Below are 20,006 nucleotides of genomic sequence, written 5' to 3' on the forward strand. Positions count from 1 at the left end.
GGGATGAGACTGTATTGCACATTACACAAGTTGACATCGTAAATCAAGGCTTGAGTTAGGCCTGAATGTACCTTATGCATGATGTCACTACTTTTCATTGTCAGGTAGACTTCTGTAAGACACCCACATTCAACTATACATGAACATCCACCCATTCAAGCCATTCAACCATCAAATGAATGAACACCCAGCCCCATTTTCTCCCTAATTGCTTTTGAAAACATGTCGTAGAACCGAGCAACACGGAGAATGACAGCTCCCGGTGTTTTCCTAAGGGACTAAGTCAACAAGCACAGACAGTGACATGAAAGAGCTCACACACCTCTGCGGTTTTGCTCACTCACACGGACGACCAATTGATTAACTCATAAATCAACCTCATCCCAGGCCCCGGGCCCTGGAGCGCCCCCTCCACCTCCACCCCCACCAACCCCAAAAAACAAAACGGCGGTGAGAAGGTGCAGCCCAACCCTGCGCCCTCCAGCTAAGTAAGTGGAGGCGGGATGTTTCAGCTCATGGCAGAAACCCAGCAGGAGGGAGAGGCCAGGTGGGGCAGGTATAGTGGGTGCTACGGAGTATAAGAAATTAAGGTGGGGTCATGGAAACGACAGGTATTAGTATGTGTTATTAAAAAGGCAGGGAGGGATGGAGAAAGAAAACACAGAGGGGCCTAAAGAAGGATACAAATGTGTTAAAAAGACAAAAGGAGAAGATCTGAATGAAACGCTGTGTAGTGCTGCCAGAACGGAGAGAAAACGAGGGGAGACAGATATGGAGAGAAAGCATAGAGGAATGCAGTAAATCCCTGAGCGACTGAACAATCCTCTGGAGAAAGAAAAGAGGAATTTTTATGTGCTGCAGGTGAGCAGAACTGAGAGGGAGGGGAGAGGGAAGAGGAGACAAGGAGATAGACAGATGGAAAAAGAGGGAGCGAACGCGGGGGTGGCCGAGGGAATTTGAGGAAAGCGTGAAAGGGTTTGATTGTAGCAGAGAAGAAGGGGACACACGGGGTGAAAATGAAGCAAAAGTGACACATAATGACACCAAATGGCTACTCAGGCAGTTAGAGAGAGGATGGTATAAGGATGGACACGGTGAAGAAAGGCTGAGAGACATATGGAGAAAAGATTGGGAGACAGAGTGTGACCCGAAAAAAAAAAAAAGGATAAATAGAAGAGAGACAGGGAGGAAGAGGAGGTCCGAGAACGACTCAACGAGCGCATCTGTGTATCTTAAAGGCATACACGGTCAGCTTCAATGATGAGATCACACACACCAAAATCATAATGTGACACAGAAATCATGTTGAATATTATCTGGGTATAAGAAAGATGACCTTTAATAGACAATAGAGTCTTCATTTGTATGGCCTAATGACTGATATATCATTACTTCAGTAGTTCATGTATAATCTTAGGTGTTTTGAGGGAGAACGTGTACTCTGGTCTATTTAACTGCATTCTTTTAATTATATCTTCAATGTTCCTCAACATGAACACAAGCGAGTCTCCCGTTTAGATAGATGATAGTATAGGTTTACATTCTGGCCCTTCACTCTTTATTAGATATAGCCTAGTTAGATACCACTGTGGAGAAGAAGCCATTCAGTGGCATGAATCAGAGCTGTAACAAATTAAAAATGCTTCGTCGTTGCATCTAGGATAAAAACCCTCTACCACAGGTGGCAAACTCCTGCAAAATTTACTCAGTGACTGCTGAATAATTTCAAAGCATAATCTTTAGCTTCAGCTTATTGTTAGCAGGTCATGTGCAAAAAAAAAAAACTTGTGATGAGATGTTTCTTTCTGAAATGCTTGGACATTTTGTCAAAGAATCTCAAATTTAATACCGTAGTGAAGTTACAAGTGATGTCCCGAAATCTTTGAGCAAACTGTTGGCAGTTGAATTGCATGGTGGGAAATATAGGTGACTGGTTTTGACTAGGAAGAGGAATGCGTGGAATAAAAAATACGATATGGCACCACAGCATTAGACCGAAACCACTTAGTTTAGGAAAAACATCATGATTGGTCTTTAAATAAGTACGTAAACTAACTAAAACACAGACAGAAACGACGTAACATCAGTAAGGAAAATATATGACAAGCGTGATCACAAAACATGTGACAAACGTCACTGACATAACATGCAAAACAAAACACCGGTCTCGATCACCGGTCTCCTGGTTGAAAGTCCTGTGTTTGTTGGACCCATCCACCTCTCCTCCTGCCGGCCAAGAGTGGTCTTTCTCACTTTTTATTCTACATCACTAACTCTAAGCATTGCATGTTTACACAGATGCATTTACATTGCAGTCAGTACAGACTACATGGTGTACAAATGACACTCCTAAAGCAAGAAGAGCGTTCTTATTACATTATCGCATTATCGTTATTACATTATCGCATTATCGTGTCATTCATATGCTTTTTCGTGCAACCGGGCTGGACCTCCATAGGGGGACACGGAGGAATTTAAGAAAATCTTGTTGTTTTTCTTTAAAAGGAGTGGAAGTGTGGAGCGAAGGAGCAGAAGAGGTGCTCTCCAAGAGCAAATAAAAGTTCTCCAACAAGATGGCCCGCGCATCGACTCCTCTGGAGGTCGTACGTCTTACATCACGGCCTGCCAGTCAGAGAGACGGGCATGTCTGAGCAGAAGAGCCTCCTTCTGTCAGCAGCTGCCTGATAAACCGAACAAGCCAATAATGTCGATGCCTTGTCACTGACAGTATCAGTTATTATCGAAGGACTCGCCCTCGCTGAGTCATACAACACGGGGCTCGACGATCCTGTTACGTATTAGTTACAGCAATTTGTCTCCGCTTCGCTGACAGAGAGAGACGACGCTGAGTGATGGCTGTTAGATAGCTACGCATGACGAGCCTCATTCCAACAGAGTTCTGACACAGAGATATAATGATTCACACACGTGCTGCGCTCGCAAGCCCACACTCGGGCAAACAATACACACAGATAAACGCACACACACACACACACCATACAAAGCTGCCTTTGTTGACTACTGGCGGCCCTTCAGTCTTTGCTTACTGAATGTAAAAAACACACAGCGTTGTGTGTGTGTGTGTGTGTCACATCTCTGTCAGCGTTAACCCTTTCCCCCACTTAGTGAGAGTGATGATGTGTCAGCGTTGACACAGTCCACCTCCCATATAAGTCACTTCCTGCTCCGCTAATGCTGCTTTTTAAGGTTCATGTGGGCTCTTGTTTGGCAGCACATGGTCCACATTTGTGTGTGTGTGTTTGTGTGTGTATGTGGGGGTCAGGGCGGGAGTGTGCGGTTGTGTGCAGGTGTGTACCTCGAAGGAGATTCTCATTGATCCTTTAATATCTGGCCTGGGGCGAGGAGGGGAGAGGAGAGGGAGCCAGAGAGTTGCTGCAGAGCACATGAGAAAAAAGCGTGGTCGAGAGCAATAAAGCCGAACAAGAAAGAAAGATAACAGGTGAGAAAGCGATAAAAGAGTGGGTGCGTAGAAGAGAAGAGCAAAAACAGTAAGAGGCAGAGGCGGTGACAGAGACAGAGAGAACGGCGGCATTGAAACACAGACACAACAAGAGAGATTATGAGGGGGTGTGTTTGTACCTGAGCCTGTTTCATGTAAATCCCTCACTGTCACAGGTCAAGGGGATGTTTTGGGGGGAAGAGGAGCTTCGTGAGATAGCGTGATGAGAAAAGAAAGCAAAGTGGAAGGAGGAGGGATGATGCAGTGGGAGGTGGGAAAGAGAGAGATGAAAGGAAAAATGAGAGATCGTAAATTTTCACCAGGACAGACAAATAAAAACTCTCTCATACCCCGCCTCTCTCTCGCTCTAGTTTTCTGTCATGAATGTGAGCCGGCCTTTGTTTTCCAGAAAACGCCCCGACCCCGAACTCCTCTCCCCTTGTGCCAATCACCCGAAACCATCCCTATAAAACTGAAACCATTGCAAACAAAAATCCCATAAGCATTTCTCCGATGGACTCCCAAAGGACCAATAACACCACGCTCTGTACAAAAGCTAGTATTTATTCTCTCTTGAGTTACAATACAGTATATTCACACTGGAGAAAAAATAAATAAACATCTTGTTCAATAAATATTATAGAGATATGATCCATAACCTTTAGCCACATCATCCAAGGCACATTGTAAAGACATAACAATAGATTTATTCTGGAAAAGAAATTAAGCTGTAAGTTGCCAAAGGAAAAAGTCTCTGATTTCATGTTTAAAAAGGCAGAAAAAAATCACATCAATGTGTGTAATGTTTGGGTTAAGGAGTGTGAAGTCATTTAAAGGAATAGTTCGACATTTTTTGAGTTTTTTCTGAGAGTTAGATGAGAAGATTGAATACCACTCTCATATATAAATAGGGATGTTAAATGTTAAATATATTTCATACACAAACAGAAATGTAAAAATGACAGTTTGCGGTGATTAGAGGGAGTTACATGCTACACCAATCTGTCCTCTACAATTAACACACATTAAAAGTTGTATGGTTTTATGTACCGGACTATTTCTGAGCTAAGAACGCCAAATTCACACCAGAGCAGCGGCAAAGTGCGGCCTTGGGAGAGCTGCAATGCAATGTCTATGATAATCTGCAGTGGTTGCTCCAAAACTCAGCGAGCTGCGGCCGTTTGATTCTGCGGCCAAGTGCAGCGAAACAAAAGTTGGGAAAAGTTGAACTTTTAGCGGCGAAGTGCGGCCAGAGAGAAGCCGCAGCCAATCATTTAACAGATCCTGTGACTCCTGTGACATGTTGACCTATGTTGCGAAGAATTTCTTCCTGCCTGAAACACATGAACAAGCCTCCCGGCCTCAGAAAAATGTAATTATAGGGCGAGCTGCACTTCGCCGCTGCCTGGTGTGAATCCGGCGCAAGCTTCCACGACTGCAACATGTTGATTTTACACTTCGGCTTTTGTCTGGATTAAACCAACAAGATTATTACGTGTTAATCAGAGAGCTTCAGAGGTGCTGAAGGTGCATTTTGTCACTTTTGGACAGACCCAACCTAGCTGTTTCCAGTCTTTATGCTAAGCTAAGCTAACCGCTCCATCTTCATATTAGTATATAAATGTGGGAATGATATTCATGTTCTCATCTTACTCTCAACAAAAAATATTTCTTTATACAGAGAACACAAAACTGTGGCATTTTTTAAGGGAAATTATTCTCTTTTAAAACATTTTTTAAGATTGTGTTAAAAATGTCTTTCTTTGCAGTGAAATCATCTAAAAAGTGGTCAAATGAGTGAAAGCAGCACAGAAGTGAATGGTTTGTTAAGGCACCAGATACCACAATAGGTGTGTGCGCTGCCCAGCTCTCTGTCTGGACAGTATGTGTAGCGCTGTTGTAGAGTTACTGTAACTGGCCAGCCGACTTCTGATTACTCAGCAGTACCCCTCTGCCCGTTATTTCCCTGACTCACGCCTCCTCCCGTCTTCCTCTCCCTTTCTTGCCTCATCCTCTCCTCCTCTTCATCCCTCTGGTCATTTCCTCCTCTCCTTTTGTCTTTCACCCATTCAGAAATGTTCTTCCTTTAGAGAAAATGAATGTTTGCTGATTCACACATCTGGGGGTCACTGAATCAGTTTTCACTCAATGGCACTGTTTGTCTCTCTGCCTGTCCTTCGGTCTGCCCCTGTGTGTGTGTGTGTGTGTGTGTGTGTGTGTAACCACCTACAGTGGTATTTCTGTTGATCTATGAGCCGTGAAGTTCGGTAACTCAGCCCAGTCTCGCTCAATGAGCTGCTATGTGCATCAGGCGGATGACGGTGCTGGTAATGTGTTGGCATTGTGTGTGTTATATTCCATTAGCGCTTCTGGTGACCTGCCAAATAGTCCTTCATTCACTTATTCCAGTCCGGTATGAATGAATGCGTTAAGCATGAATGTGTTTATGTGCTTTTGGTCTGTTTAAGCTCCCAATTTGTTTCCATTTGTGCAAATAACAGATTTCCGATATACTGCTCTTGTGTGTGTCTCAACGTCTCAGCCTCTGAGTCTCTTCTTGAGGCGGTTAAAGTCCTTCGCCGACCGCCACAACCAACTCTGCAGCTCTCGCAATATCCAAAACCCCTCCACCTTCCTGGCGAAGTCGTTCATCGTCGGCCGCACCGACAACAGCGAAGAGGAGGCGGAGGAGGTGGAGGAGAGGAGCGGAGTCAGGGCAGGCGACAGGAGGGAGGTGCCCCGTTGTAGAGACAGAGGGACGGGCTGGGAGAGGAGGGTGTGCTCCTCGCCCGCTCTGAACTGGTAGAGCAGGGAGAGAGTGGACAGAGCAGGTGGGAGGGTGGGGGAGAGGAGGGAGCGAGGAGGCCGACGCTGGTGATAGAAAGTGGAGGAGGAAGCTGCCATGTCTGTTTGCTTTTCCTCCTCCACCATTAACCTTCCCTCCACAATAAACCCATCTTCTTTTCTGAGTGTGTCTATGTGATGTAAGTTCATGTTGTAGCTGTACTGATTGTTGTTGTTGTTGTTGGTTTGGATGCTCGGTTGTCGAAGGGAGTCGTCTGAGCCCGGGAACAACACTTCTACCCTGTGTTCAGGCTGCGTCTCCTCCTCTCCATCCTCATTGATACTCAACAACCTTCTCTTCCTCCATCCCTCCTCTCGCTCCAGCTCCTCCTCTTCCTCCTCTGCCACTCTCTCTTCTTCGCTGGCGGTCCATTTCTCCGGCTCTTCCCTCCTCCCTCTCCTTCCTCTCTCTCCTCTTCCCTTCTCCCTTGATCCGCCGCTCCTTCCTCCGGCTGCGGGCGCCGCCGCTCTCCTCCCCTCTTTCCCTCTCCTTTTCTCCGCCGGGTCCACGGCGACGCCGTCCTCCCTCTCTCCTCTGACCGCCCTCGTCTCGCTTCTCCTTTGGCTGTTACGCTGACCGGACTCTGTCCTCGTCCCGGCTCTGAACCTGTAAAGGCTCTGGCTCATCAGCGGAGCAGGTCGGTCGCCTCCCCCTCCCCTCTGAGGGTACTGCAGCTCTCTGTCGTTTGCAGACGGAGGAGGAAGTGCGTAACCGAGGGTGGTCATCAGTGCGGATATGGAGCCCAGCAGCCCGTCCAGACCTGTGCAGAAGTGCAGCAGAGAGGTCTTGAGGGAGGGGCAGAGGGTGGAGCGGGCCAGCTCCCTGACGGCTGCCAGCAGGACAGAGTAGGCCTTCTGGTTCTGGGCGAGGCGAGCTTGGTTCTCCAGGCCGTGCCACAGCTCCAGGCGGGTGGCGGCGATGGGCAGGGACAGAGCGGTGCTGTTGGGCCGTGGAGGGGAGAAGTCTTTCTCATTGAATGGAGGGCCTAGGTAGGTCAGCTGGAGGAGAGAAGAAAGGATGAGAAGGTTTAATGTATAATTCTGGTTTCTTAGTTATTTTCATAGTTTGGGCCATCATTCATCACAACACTTCCTGCTACTGTGAAGTTTGCCAAGTTCGATACTGCTGCATAAGGCATCCTTTAGTGTCGGTATGAGATGCACCGGGCTTTCCATTAACTACAATGTAAACCCATCCACAGCAAAAGTAAACGCTCAAGGAAAGTGTTGTGGTGACGTAGTTTAAAGAGCGAAAGAGACACACTTGAGGTGGATGGGTCCAACAAACACAAGGTGCCTGCTGCGGCTGAAAACGACACAATGAGAGCTGAAACTCGCTATAAAGCAGAGAGGAGCTGCTGGTTCAGGTGATAATTCTCTTTAGGTTGATCATTGTCATTATAAAAATATACATTTTAACGGCTTTACAGTAATGGGAACTCAAAAAGAGATCATACTGAAACAAAATGACTCACATATATGTCTTTGATTTCCTTGAGCTGATACTCCAGATACTTGGTCAGCTCGTACGTGCTTTCTATCGAACTCCTCTCACTGGCCAGGTTGTGTGAAGGATCCAGGGCCGTCGCCATGGCAGCAGCCAATAGCAAGACGAGCTGGTGTTGATGGACTGTGGAAAAAAATAGAATAATTAAAACTCCAGACAGTGAGAGATGTTTCTTTAAGGACATCATGGGTGTCCGAGTAATAATTAACACATAGCAGAGGTATTTGTAATCATAACAATGAGGTGAAATTTATCTCAGCCGTTATTTTCTCAGCCATTTGGTGATTGTTTAACTTGGATGCCTGGTTTTTAATTAATATGACGATTTGAGAGCTCAACGGACAAAAATGACCTCCAGCAACAGCTTCGCTCCGGTCGCTGCACCATCGCACTGTTTATAGGAGTTTTTACAATATTCTGGTTTATTTCTTTGTCTCTATGGCGATGGCCTCGTCTGTTTACGTATCGCCAGGTCAGAGTCATCTGACACTGCCAATAAAGCTTTTTCCGTTTTCTAATTTTAGAGGTTTCTGGCTGTCGGAGGTTTACTCTGGCTTCAAATAAAACCTCACTTAATGGCTTCAGACAGGCAGACAAATGGCTCTTATGTTCAATGCACCAGGCTGTCAGGCAAACAGCCGCTTTCACACACACACACACGCACACACACATTCATTCCTGACCGATAGCCCAAAAACAAAGACATGTGGCTTTCTTTACAATCACAAACATTAATGTGTTTGTATCAGTTGTATGTTTGCTGTGGACTTCTTGTTTAGGTTTCAGAGTGTTTGTGTAGGTGTTATACGTTACTGTGTGAGTGTTTGTGAGAATGTTTGTAGCCGTAATTTAATATGCGGATGAAATTCACATCGCTGTGAGTATATACAATGATTTTGAGTGTGCGTGTGTGTGTGTGTGTGTTGGTAAGTGTGTGTGAGGGAGAGCGGGGGTTGTAACACTGGAAACCTTTTAGTGCCCTTGGCTCTGGTTTCAAACAGAGAAAATTGGAGCTGAAAGGTGGTTTTCAACATTAAGGGACTTCATGTACGTCCACTTCTCTTTGTCCCGTGCTCGCTGTCTCTGCACGTCTTTCACTTTCACACTCTCTCCCTCTCTCTTGACAGTTCTTCGGCCTTTCGCTCGAGCGCGACACACATTTCTCTCGTCGTCTCTGCTCTCCGTCATCCTTTTTCCTTCCTCTCTGCGCTCTCTCATCCTCCTGACACCCAGACGGAAGGCAGGTGGTGATTCATGCTTGTAATTAGGAGCAAAACATGCTGCTGTTCAACAGGTGTGAAATATGTATTTCACAATGTGTGTCAATTTTCTCTCTGACTCACCTCGGGCCTCCCGTTGCTTCACTAATTTACACCCTTCCTCCTCTCAGACTTACTGAACTCAGACTTTCCTTTTTTTCCCATCATACCTTTCTCCCCCCAACGCTCTTATCTCTTTTCCGCCTCGGGTCAAAATAACAGCAGCCAATTAACCCCGATTAGCTCCCCTGCTCTTTCTTTCTCTTTCATCTATCCATCACGACGGGCCCCACAGGATGAAAAGATAAATGACTTAAACACTCGCAAAACGTTTACCTTCGACACGTTTTCAGTGGTTCTACGAAGACAAGTTGTGACCTAAAACATTTCTTCCTCTGACTCAACCGCTTAAATCTGACGTATCGGTATGCACGCCCCCAACAAGGGTTGGGTAGAAACTTGATGATGTTACTCACTCTATAACACAAAAATGTGCAATCTGCTATTTAAAACAAGAATGTTATATAATTTAATTATATTATTTAATTTATTTATAGTTGAGAAATTTGTTGTATTTGTTTTTTTGTCTTCTGTGCCTTTACCCAAATATGTGAAGCAATCAGAAAGAAAGAAAATCATCAGATTGACAAGTAACGTTAATCCTGTTGATCATGTTACAAATTGCAATGATGACATGACAACGAGACATATTTTTAAATCAACAAGCTCATGCTCGCTGAAAAAAAAGTTGTACCCATCCGTTGAGTTTCAGTGACAGATTGAATGACAGATTGGGGAAACTGGCAGTTTCAAATTAAACCGAATTAGAAATGAGTGACACGAACAAAACCTGAACAAACAACTGCTTGATTTAAGAGGGAAAAGAGCTGTCGCCTTCGTGCCTGGTAACTCTTCCACTACCTGAGTTGTCGGCGACATCAAAGCGTCCTTTCGCACGATTATCTAAAACACTGTGGTTGGGCCCGGGCAACTCCCACATGCTCCCACACACACCTTGAAATCAGTCAACTAGTTCAAGCCCCCGTCAGCCAAGCCTTTTCCGATCCTCTCAACTGCAAAAGCCTCATCACCTGTCAGAAGCAATAAGCGTCTTTCAGCGACGCCTGAACATTTGGAGCTCATCAAGCCGCGAGCTCCTCCCACCGCACATCCTCCATTAGCATCAAAACACCCCGACATCAACACGACATTCGCCGAGTAAACAGCCCTGAAGGGAAAGGACACACAGCGAGCAAAAAGGGTCGCATTCAGTGGGAATAAACAGGTACCAAAAAAAAAAGGAGTCTGGGACGGAGAAAAAACATTCTCCTTGGCAAAAATGAACCCAAACTGTTCCAAACCGTTTCCTTTTGTCTGCGGCCACATGCTCGGAGATGATTGCCAGACGTGAAAGGCTCTTGTTGTTTTGATTGAGCGCTGACATGTCTAAAAGCATCCTTCGCTGTGGCTCAAAACAACTGCTCTTTTGTACGAGTAAACTGAGATAGCTCCAACCCAGGGCCATGTTGTTGTTATATAATATTACATTGAGCAATATGCATTATAGTCGGCGTATAGCCCGACTTCAAGGAGAGCCCTGCAGGCGTGGAGCTGTGTACCTGGCAGTGGAAGCACACTCCGCAGGGCAGGGTTGAAACCAGAACATTCTCCGTGGGAGGATTGCATTACAGCAACACAGGGGTTCCCTACAACGGCCGACCATGACCTGCCGCTGCACACTCATGTGTGTGTGAATCTCTACACATTTTGGCGCACATACCTATTAGGGTTACACACATGCACACACACAGGGGAGCTCCATTATTCACAACAGATCATATTTTTAACTACGGTTTGTTCTGCTGATGTAAAGTCAGATCTGGCACTCTGGAGTCTGGCTGCCATCTGCAGTACAGAGCTCAACATGAGGTTCGGGCGCCAGAGCTTCTGAGCTCCTAATAGGTCAAAGCCAAACATCAGCAACAGGGTCAGGGTTCGGAGTTGAATTTCGGGGCGCAACGTTGCGTTCAGGGGCGAAACGAGCCTTGTAGCACACTTGACATTTACACTCCAGACGGTGTTTTGGTAAACCAGTGACCTGGTGTTTGTGGGCGTCGCACCGCTTCCCATCCAACAGGGCTAGTATTTCATCTTTCCCAACGTGCACCACCATTTGAGGTTTTGAACAAGCACTTAAACAGAATTTGGTATTGTGGGAAAACCATGTGCAAGTTAATCTCTCCAGTCTGGTCCAGGAAAAACTAGCTCCAGTTGCCAAAAGAGGTTGCCCTTCATTGCTCTAACCACTTGAAAGAGGTCTTAAACAGAAAGGAAACATCAGTATCATGTAAGAGATGTTAGAATCCGGTCCAAATTAGATGTTTTATTTATTTATTATGTTGTTTTCAAGTGAAACATTGATCAGGGCAACTTCGACATATCGTCATGCCATGCTTTCAGCGAGCATACATTGTAAGACATTGACAAGATTTAACATTAATCAAGCCATGCAGCCGGATTTTGGAACAAAATGTTGAAACATCATCCGCGGTGAGTTTTCCAGAACCAACACAACAAGCTGCAGGCTACATCCTCTCTCATCAGAGGACAATATCAGACGACATTAGGCACAGAAGTGACTGATGTATCCAGCCATGTTTCATGCTATATGTCATGTTGTGAGTGATTTAAAAAGACAGATTTAAATTCAGTCTGAGAGTCTGCAGACACATCTCTGTTCAACTGATTTAATCTAATTCACGTTGTAATGTTTTTAATGTGGTTTTTTTTTTCTATCCAGAAAGAAATCTGATTACGATCTGATAATTTGATTTGGGCTGCAATTCTGAACAGTTCAGTTCATAACATGAGTTAATTTCCAACCTGCTACTTATACATTGTAGAAATAAAAAGTTACGGTGATGAAAACACACATAAGTAGCTAATTTAGGCTGATTAAATGATGTGACTGCTGAGCTATCGGTGGGTTTTACTGCCCTTCCCGTTCTGCCGACGTTGAGTGAATGCACCATAAACTCAACGTTTACTTACTAGCTTTTCCCAGAGTTTTTAATCATATCTCAGAGTCTTCTTCAGCAACTGAACTTGACCACTGACATCTGATGACGCCTGAGACATTTCCATTCCATGAAGAAGACTGTGGGATATGGTTGAAAGCTCCAGAAAAAGCTAGCAACTGAACCTAGAGTTCAGGATATTTTATCACAGATTTGTGTTCCCAAGATTAACAATGATTCTCTCACAGTCTTTAAATAAGTTCATCATTCAATATCACTAAAATCCACATACACTGAGTTACTTTTTGTTATCTGTTACCATTTTGTTTAACCACACAAGTGTCCCATTTCTTTCTGAGAGTGTGCTCCCGTCCTCTTGCATGTTTGTTGTCATGTAGCTGTTCCCTGTCAGAGACGGAGCTGGAGGCTCATTGTGGCTTTGTTGACAGAAAAGAATCACCGGAGCCAAACTCAAAGGAGCTGTTTGTCTCTTGCATAGTTTTTTTTATTATTCTGCAGCACTGTACCTGGTGGCAACTCTGTCTTCTGTCATAACACTTTACCCCAAACATAAACACACCTGTGCAGGATGCCAGGGGCGAAAACCAACGCACACATCAACGGGCAGATGATGTGAAGGGATGGAGCCACGGTGGACGGAGACACGCGTTGGGTGAGGTGGGGGGGTAGGGGGGTTTGACAGTCTGGGGTCAGGGTCGGTGTTGTGTGTCTGTGTACAGTTAAAGGCCAGATTTATGTGCAGTCTGTACTCAATCAAGTGTGCATTCCTTTACTAACTCAACACACACACATGCATCCAGATTGTGCACTGCAGATCCATGTACGCACAGACGTTATCCTGAATAAATACATATAAACAAACACATTTTCCCAACTCTTGTCCCATGAGGTTCCTTCCTCTGGAGCGCTGGATTTCACATTGATCCTCTTGGCACCGGACACACGCTGGGGTTGCCAAACAACATCAATGACCCAAAAACAAAGGCAAAAGAAAACAACTTAAAAAATCCAATAAAATTTTTGTTTATGCCCAGAAACTATAAAACTATGTCTCACTGGTCGTAAAATCAACGTCCTCTGTTTGGTTCCCCTTCTTACCCCGATGTCTGTCTCCCTCTTCACCTTATAAGCCAATCCATCCATGCTTCTTTTTTTTCTTTTTTAAATCTGTGGATTCCAGTCGCTCCACGCTTTATCGCCATGTTTGGTTTCAATTTCGTTGTCGCTTCATCTGTCCCCCTCTCTCCCTAAATCTTCCTGAAACATCAAACCATCCGTTTTAAAGTCTCCTTCCTTTCTCTCCCTAATTACCGTTCCCCTCTCTTCCTTTCACTAATTGGCTCCACTCGTTCCCTCCATCGACATCTTTCACTCCCTCCTTCCCCTTTTTCAGACCTTCGGGTTTTAATTTACCTCTTAAACTCCCCCTCGCGTCCCCGGCTACTCCACATCATGGTTTTCTCTTAAATAATACCTCAAAATAGAATCAGGCAAGAACGCGCTAATGAATTATAATGAAGTCTCTGCTCTGTCACTAAAGCAGCAGTGGAAAATAACAGAGTAATGTGCTGAGGTACAGCTCTGACAGCTCTGAGGTCGTACTTATAGAGCTGAAACAATTAGTCAATTAATAGAAGTTGACAGAAAGTTAACCGGCAACCAATCTGATCATGAATGCATCTTTTAAGACATTTCTTCTCTAGTTCCAGCTCCTCAAATGAGAGGATTTGCTTCTTTTTTTAATTTAAACTCAATTTGTTTTTTTTTTACTTTTGGTCGACACAAGTGATGATGTCACCTTTATTTTCTGAAATTCTAGACCAAAGAACTGATCGATCGATTGACAAAGTCATCGGCAGATGAATTGCTATTAAAAATATTTTTTAGCAGCCCTATTGTAAGTTTTTCTTTGCCCTTGTTAGTTATTAAATGTTTTAGTTATCGCCTGTTTTACTGGTCATTTTATTGAGGTGCATCACTTATGGTCTTTTTATTTATTGATTAATTGTTTCTATCAATATATTATATTCTAATTTAGTGTCTAGTTGAACTACACTAATGTCTTGTGTTTCTATTGTTGTGGCAGTTTGTCTTTCACATGCTGTCTTTCTTTGAGCTGTTTGACTTGTCTGTCTTTTGTTATTTGTTACTGTGCGTCAGCGACCAAACTAGTTTCCCCTCTGGAGATTAATAAAGTTAATAATAAAAGGACTAATTTGCCTAGTCTTTGCAGGTCTTTAGACCGCTATGGAAATGCAGACAACAGGTCTGAAGGAACCTTTTAGTTCCTTGAAAAGTAGTTCTAAAATTACCAGGAACTTATTAGTGGAAACGGGGCTTATTCAAGTATTAGCTTTGTACTTCAACTACATTTCAAAAGAAAATATTGGACGTTTTATTTCATTTTTATTTGAAAACAGTATTTGGTTACTTTGCAGATTCAAATAAAATAATAAAATATGATGCATTATTATACAGCCATTTAAACTACCCAAGAGTATCCTATATAAATCCTTAAAATTACCTCCAAATGCTGGTAACATATCGATCCATCAGTGAAAATAATTTAACTCTGACAGGAGCCATTCTTCCTGCATAATGAGTAACTTCTAATGCTTTAGGGGTATTTAGCTTATGATACAATATACTTAGAGTACAGATCTGAATGAACAGGAGTATTTCTACATTGTGGTATTGAGGATCTGAATGTGGAGAGTGAGGAGAGATATCTTGGGGTCTTGAAGGATAGAGACAGAGGTGGAGGAGGAAGAGGGGATTTGAGAGGAAGGAGAGAGAGAGAAAGAGAGAGAGAGAGAGGGAGAGTTTTCTGAAGCGAGGGGCCATGTTAATTTGGGAAAAATGTAAACAGCATGTGTAACTGTTCAAAGCGTGACCGACTCATTTTATATCATTCCCCCTACTCTCTCCTCTCTCTTTCCCTCTGGGTGCTGCTAACTTCTGTCAATCGGGAATCTGCACTGCATTAACCCCTCTACCGCCAGTTCCTCTCTCCTCCTCCCTCCCTCTCTCTCTCTATTTACTTTTATCTGTCTCTACCTCTCTTTACTCTCCCTCACCCCCAACACACACACAACCTCCCCCCAACCTCCACAAATCCTCCTGACATCCATATATATATACCGTGAATAATTGAGGATGGCGCTGAGCGAATCAAAAGATGTGAAAGGTTCACTTTTTCCTCTCTTTTCCACATCCCCTGCTCTCTCTCTTTTCACTCTTCCTTTGTTTCCTCCTATTGGCGGGTGTGTTTGAGCTCACTGGTCCAACACACACTAACGCTTTTATCTGAAACACACCGACACTAATTCAACCCTCCCAGCAATAACAGGCCTTGTCTCTGTGTGTGTGTGTGTGTGTGTGTGTGTCTGCATCTGTGTGTGTGTGAGAGAGAAAAGGTATTTAAAAGGGAGAAAAGACATGTGTGTGTGAACATGTTGTTGTGTGTCTACCTGGGGAGGTGTGTGTGTGTGTGCGTGTACATGTCAAAGGTGGCATGTTCTTCAACAGCTGAACTCTCTGGGTACTTATTTTGAGTATCAGAGGGAGCAGCAGTTTGTTCTCCTCTTCCCGTCTAGGTGGTCACATCATGTGAACCGGCCGGCCATCAGCTAATGTGACCTCACGGTGTGACCACCTAGAGGAGAGGGAGGGAGGATGGCAGGATGGGAGAGAGGGAGAGAGAGGAAAAGAGGAACTTGGTGATCTTTAGTTCAGCGCATCATTTCATCACGCAGCCGTCCTCCTGTACTGTCTGTCTTTCACCTCCTTTTCCTTCCTTTCATAGACATGGAGCAGCAGCCGCACCAGTCGTCCCAGGGGAGAAAGTGTCTGTGTGTGTGTGTGTGTGTATGTGTGTGTGCACGCATGTGTGTGCGTGTCTGTGTGCTCTCACACCCTGACTAACGTGAATCATGTACTTTCTCATATCAGTGACAGCTAACTAGACAGGGGCTTTAGCTGCCTCTGACCTCCTCAACCTCTGTCATTATTCACTGTGAATAAGAGCCCCCCCCCCCCCTCACTTTTATACACATAACACACACACACGCACACACACACACGCACATTTTCTTTCAGTCTTTTTACTCCCTCTCTCTTTTTGTGGTCTGTTAATCTCACATCCCTCTTACTTATCCCTCACATTTTTTGGCGTATACATTAAAAAATCTCTGAAATGAATTAAAGTTTGCCGCTGTGTTGGACAAGTCTGTTCGAGATATATTTTATTTTTTCTGTTTGTCATTCCTTGGTAACCTTTGAGGTTTGCTGATGAGCCAACAAACCCATCTGTTTCATCATAAATTTTCTAATGTAAAAAAAAAAAAAAAAAAGATTTGGAACCACATTTCAACTAATTTGGGATGTTTAAAAAACTTTAATGAATAAAATATTTTTTTTAATTTAAATTTGTTTTTCTTTCCAGGGTTATAAAAACAACTTGAATGCAATATGAGGGCATGTTTTATAATTACATTCTTTAGTTTTAGCTGCCAAATGCACAATTAAACTACAATAATATAAGTGTGCACAAACAGAAAACAGACAGCTTTATATTCCACACCCACATTTTTTTTTTAACTATATTACACTAGGCTGAATGAAAAAAAAAAAAAAAAATACAGATTTCTTAAGGCACTTTGTATGAGACATGATGGAAGCTGATCTCTTACACCTCATAACAAACAAATATATTGTACATGAATTAAGGAAATTAAGGTAATAAACATAATACACATTTAGCCTAATATGGATTCAACTGGATTTGCAAGAAAATCGACGAATGACAGATAAAATGCAACTGGATAATTATTAGAGCAGGAAATATTATTATAGAAAAGTAACCTTTAAGTGTTTTCCTGTTTTGTTTTAAAACTTCCATAAAAACTATTAAAATTTTACTTACCTCCGCAAAATCTTTTCATTTTCTCCTATAGTCCTTTTTATTCCCTTCAGGTCTCAGCTCTCACAAGTTCATCCACTGAAATAAACTTCTTCAATCCTCTATAGTTCGCTCTCTAAAAAAAAAAGCTTTTCATCAGTTCAATCTGCTCTTCTTCTTCCTCACGCAACTTCTGGAGAAGATGAAGGAGAAAAAAAAAAGCAGGTGATTAAAGGATGGAGTTTAAATATATTGACGCTCCTGCTGACTTGGTGTGTGTGGTCTCTCTGTGTGACAGACTGAATGACTGCGGAGTCTTTTTGTACCTCCTCTCTCTCTCTCTCTCTCTCTCTCTCTCTCTCTCTCTCCTTCCTCCTTCCTCCTCATCCCTGTCTATCTCTATCCTCCTCCTCGGTGCTGCCGGTGATTCACCAGGTTGACGCATCTCAGCTCAAAATGAACCTCGAGACTTGTCCAAACTCATCTGCGCGCTCCTCATCCTCCTCGACGCGCTCTGACTGCGGCCGTTTGATCTCTAATCCGCTTCCCTATAATAAACCGGATCAGATGAGTCCAGTACCAGCAGGACCTGGCAACCCTGCGACCCTTAAAATCATCCAGCAAAACAAGGAATAACTACACACCGTTAAGAATTTCCCAGTAAAATAACAGTAAAGAACTGGCAGCAGGGTTGCCTTTATGTTACTGTCAAATTAACATTATTATACTGTCGCTGACATTTACAGCTTTGTGCTGTTAATGAAAAATACAGTTTGAACTTTATTAATTTCACAGTATTTTACAGTTAATTTACTGTCTAAAGATACATTATATAGCTGTTTTTCACATTTATTTTACATTATCTTACTGATAATGCACTATTTAGGTTGTATTTTTTACATACATTTTAATAAACATTATTTTTTGCCTAGATGAATAGACTTAGCAGGTTACAACATAGGAATAGTCACACTAAATACAATTTAAGGCACTTGTTAGGAAAAAGGCTATAATAGACTTGTTGACACTTCCCAAAATGTCTGTCTAAAGCTGGCTACAAGCACAGAATGCAAACCAGAACAACATGTGAGTGAAGAACAATAAAGCTAATTCACTGATTTTACAATCATGTGTACAAGCCTCACATGTGCAGATCAGGCACCAGAATTAAAGAAAATACTGCATGAAACTGTTACTGATGATACTTTAGACAGTTGATCAGCAGTAAAGTGATGTTTTTTAAGAATGCATTATAGTTCAGTTAAAAAACGGTCTATGAGTGTAATTTAACAGGTTTTCCTTTGTATTGACAGTAAAGTACTGTTTTTAGCAATAACAGGTTAATACTGTTGAAATCCTGCTGTAAATTAACAGCAATTGTTTACGGTGTATCCTCCTGAGACCCAGCCCATTGACATGTGTCCTCAGTAGTGGACATTTTGTCCACATGCATATCCTCTTACTCTTTTGACCTACTCTATCAACCCCTGGTGTCTTGTAAAGAGGACATCATAGGCTTTCCAGTGATATGACATGTGTGTTTTTTTAAATCAATTATAATGTATTCTTGGTTTAATATCACTCTACAGCCATAATCTGTTCATTTTTTTTGTCTTTTCACACTGAAATAGTCCTGTAGTCCATTACAGTGGACAATAAAAATAAAGTTTAACAAGCCTAAATTGTTAAGATTTTCTTTTAACCCTATAAATAGGAAGGAAATCACAAAAAAAGTAATTGGAAGACACTTTTTTTTAACTCGGTTCCCAGGAGGATATCTTTAGCCTCTAAAGCCTTTCTTTATATATGAGCCTAATTGTTTTTAATTCTCCATTGCTTTATTAGACTATTCCTTTCTCTCTAAGTAAAAAAAACAAAATATTAAGAGCAATTAATGTTTCCTCAAGGCCCAAAGTAATCTTAAATTAATTTATAGACATGTGAATTAAAACTTTCAAATATCATGAAAACTAAAAAAAAGCCTTCAAAAAGCGAGATTTTATTGAGAAGCGTATATAATGTGAATCGACAGGAATATTTGGACACTAGGGCCTATAACTTTAGAGGCCTCCCATAAATACGACACAAGTTATCAATGGAGCATATAACACACTGAGCTCCTGTAAGGGAATATTCCTGTTTTTTCTCAGTCTGTTTCTTAGAAAGGGAGAAGTTGAAGACAAGTGTTTGCTTGCTCCACCACGGCGTTTCTTTCTTCTCTCTTCATTCCTCAGGTTTTTAGTTTTTCATTGACTCTGGGATTAAGGTGATCTTCTTCTCTCACCTCCAGCTGTCACTCAGCATACCAACCAGCTGCAGAGCGCGCACAGACACACACACACACAGCGTGGAGCGCGCGTGTTTGTGCGCGTTCACGACGGGAGCCTCGTGCACTGATGATTGTCAAATTGTCCTGGATCCAACTTAAATCGTTTTAAAAAAGAAATCTGTCAATTGGTTTTGTTTGATTTAAATGAAATTGTGTTTGGGAGTATATAGGCTATATTCACCATTTCACTTTACATTATAAGGGACTTAAATGGATCCTGATTTATTAGGCTTTATACTGAAGTTGTGATTTGAAGAGGGTTCATTTGTTTATTTCAGTTTTTTACTATATGTCACATTTTTCTTAAATTCATTTGTTTGTTCAAATTTCAATATAGCAAATCTGGGTCCTATAGTGGGAAAAAAAACTGTACACACTGCACAGATTGTGTAAGCAACAGAGGAGCCAAACTGTTCATTTTTGCTCCAATAGGAGGATGATCTGGTCATGAGTATCCTATGAGTTTTATTTGATCCAGGGCCTTCCCACAGTATTAACTCTGCTCATGCAGTTTCAAAATCTAAATAACTATTTAGACTGTGACCTAGTAAATAATAATAATAATAATAATAATAATAATAATAATAATAATAATAATAATAATAAACAATAAAATATAGGCTCCTCTTGCACTGTTGCACTCTGTGTTCAGTACTGTTTTATGTTACT

The 20,006-nt window shown here is 42.6% G+C and overlaps 1 protein-coding gene across 1 annotated transcript; it reads right to left on the reverse strand.

The window, feature by feature from the left end:
* Positions 1 to 4,003: 4,003 nt before the first annotated feature.
* On the reverse strand, positions 4,004 to 17,323 carry clcf1 (cardiotrophin-like cytokine factor 1). Its single transcript, XM_037779295.1, has 3 exons — positions 17,033 to 17,323; positions 7,780 to 7,934; positions 4,004 to 7,303 (listed from the first exon to the last, which is right to left on the reverse strand). Exons 1-3 carry the CDS (start codon positions 17,049 to 17,051, stop codon positions 5,999 to 6,001), a joined length of 1,479 nt encoding a protein of 492 aa, XP_037635223.1. The 5' UTR covers positions 17,052 to 17,323; the 3' UTR covers positions 4,004 to 5,998.
* Positions 17,324 to 20,006: the final 2,683 nt, after the last annotated feature.

Source organism: Sebastes umbrosus, chromosome 9 (genome assembly GCF_015220745.1).
Source record: "Sebastes umbrosus isolate fSebUmb1 chromosome 9, fSebUmb1.pri, whole genome shotgun sequence".
NCBI lineage: Eukaryota > Metazoa > Chordata > Actinopteri > Perciformes > Sebastidae > Sebastes > Sebastes umbrosus.

Coding starts and splice junctions, on each gene's coding strand:
- clcf1 (XM_037779295.1), bottom strand. Junction 7,304..7,779: donor AGGAAATCAAAGACATATAT/GTGAGTCATTTT, acceptor TCTCTCCTCCAG/CTGACCTACCTAGGCCCTCC.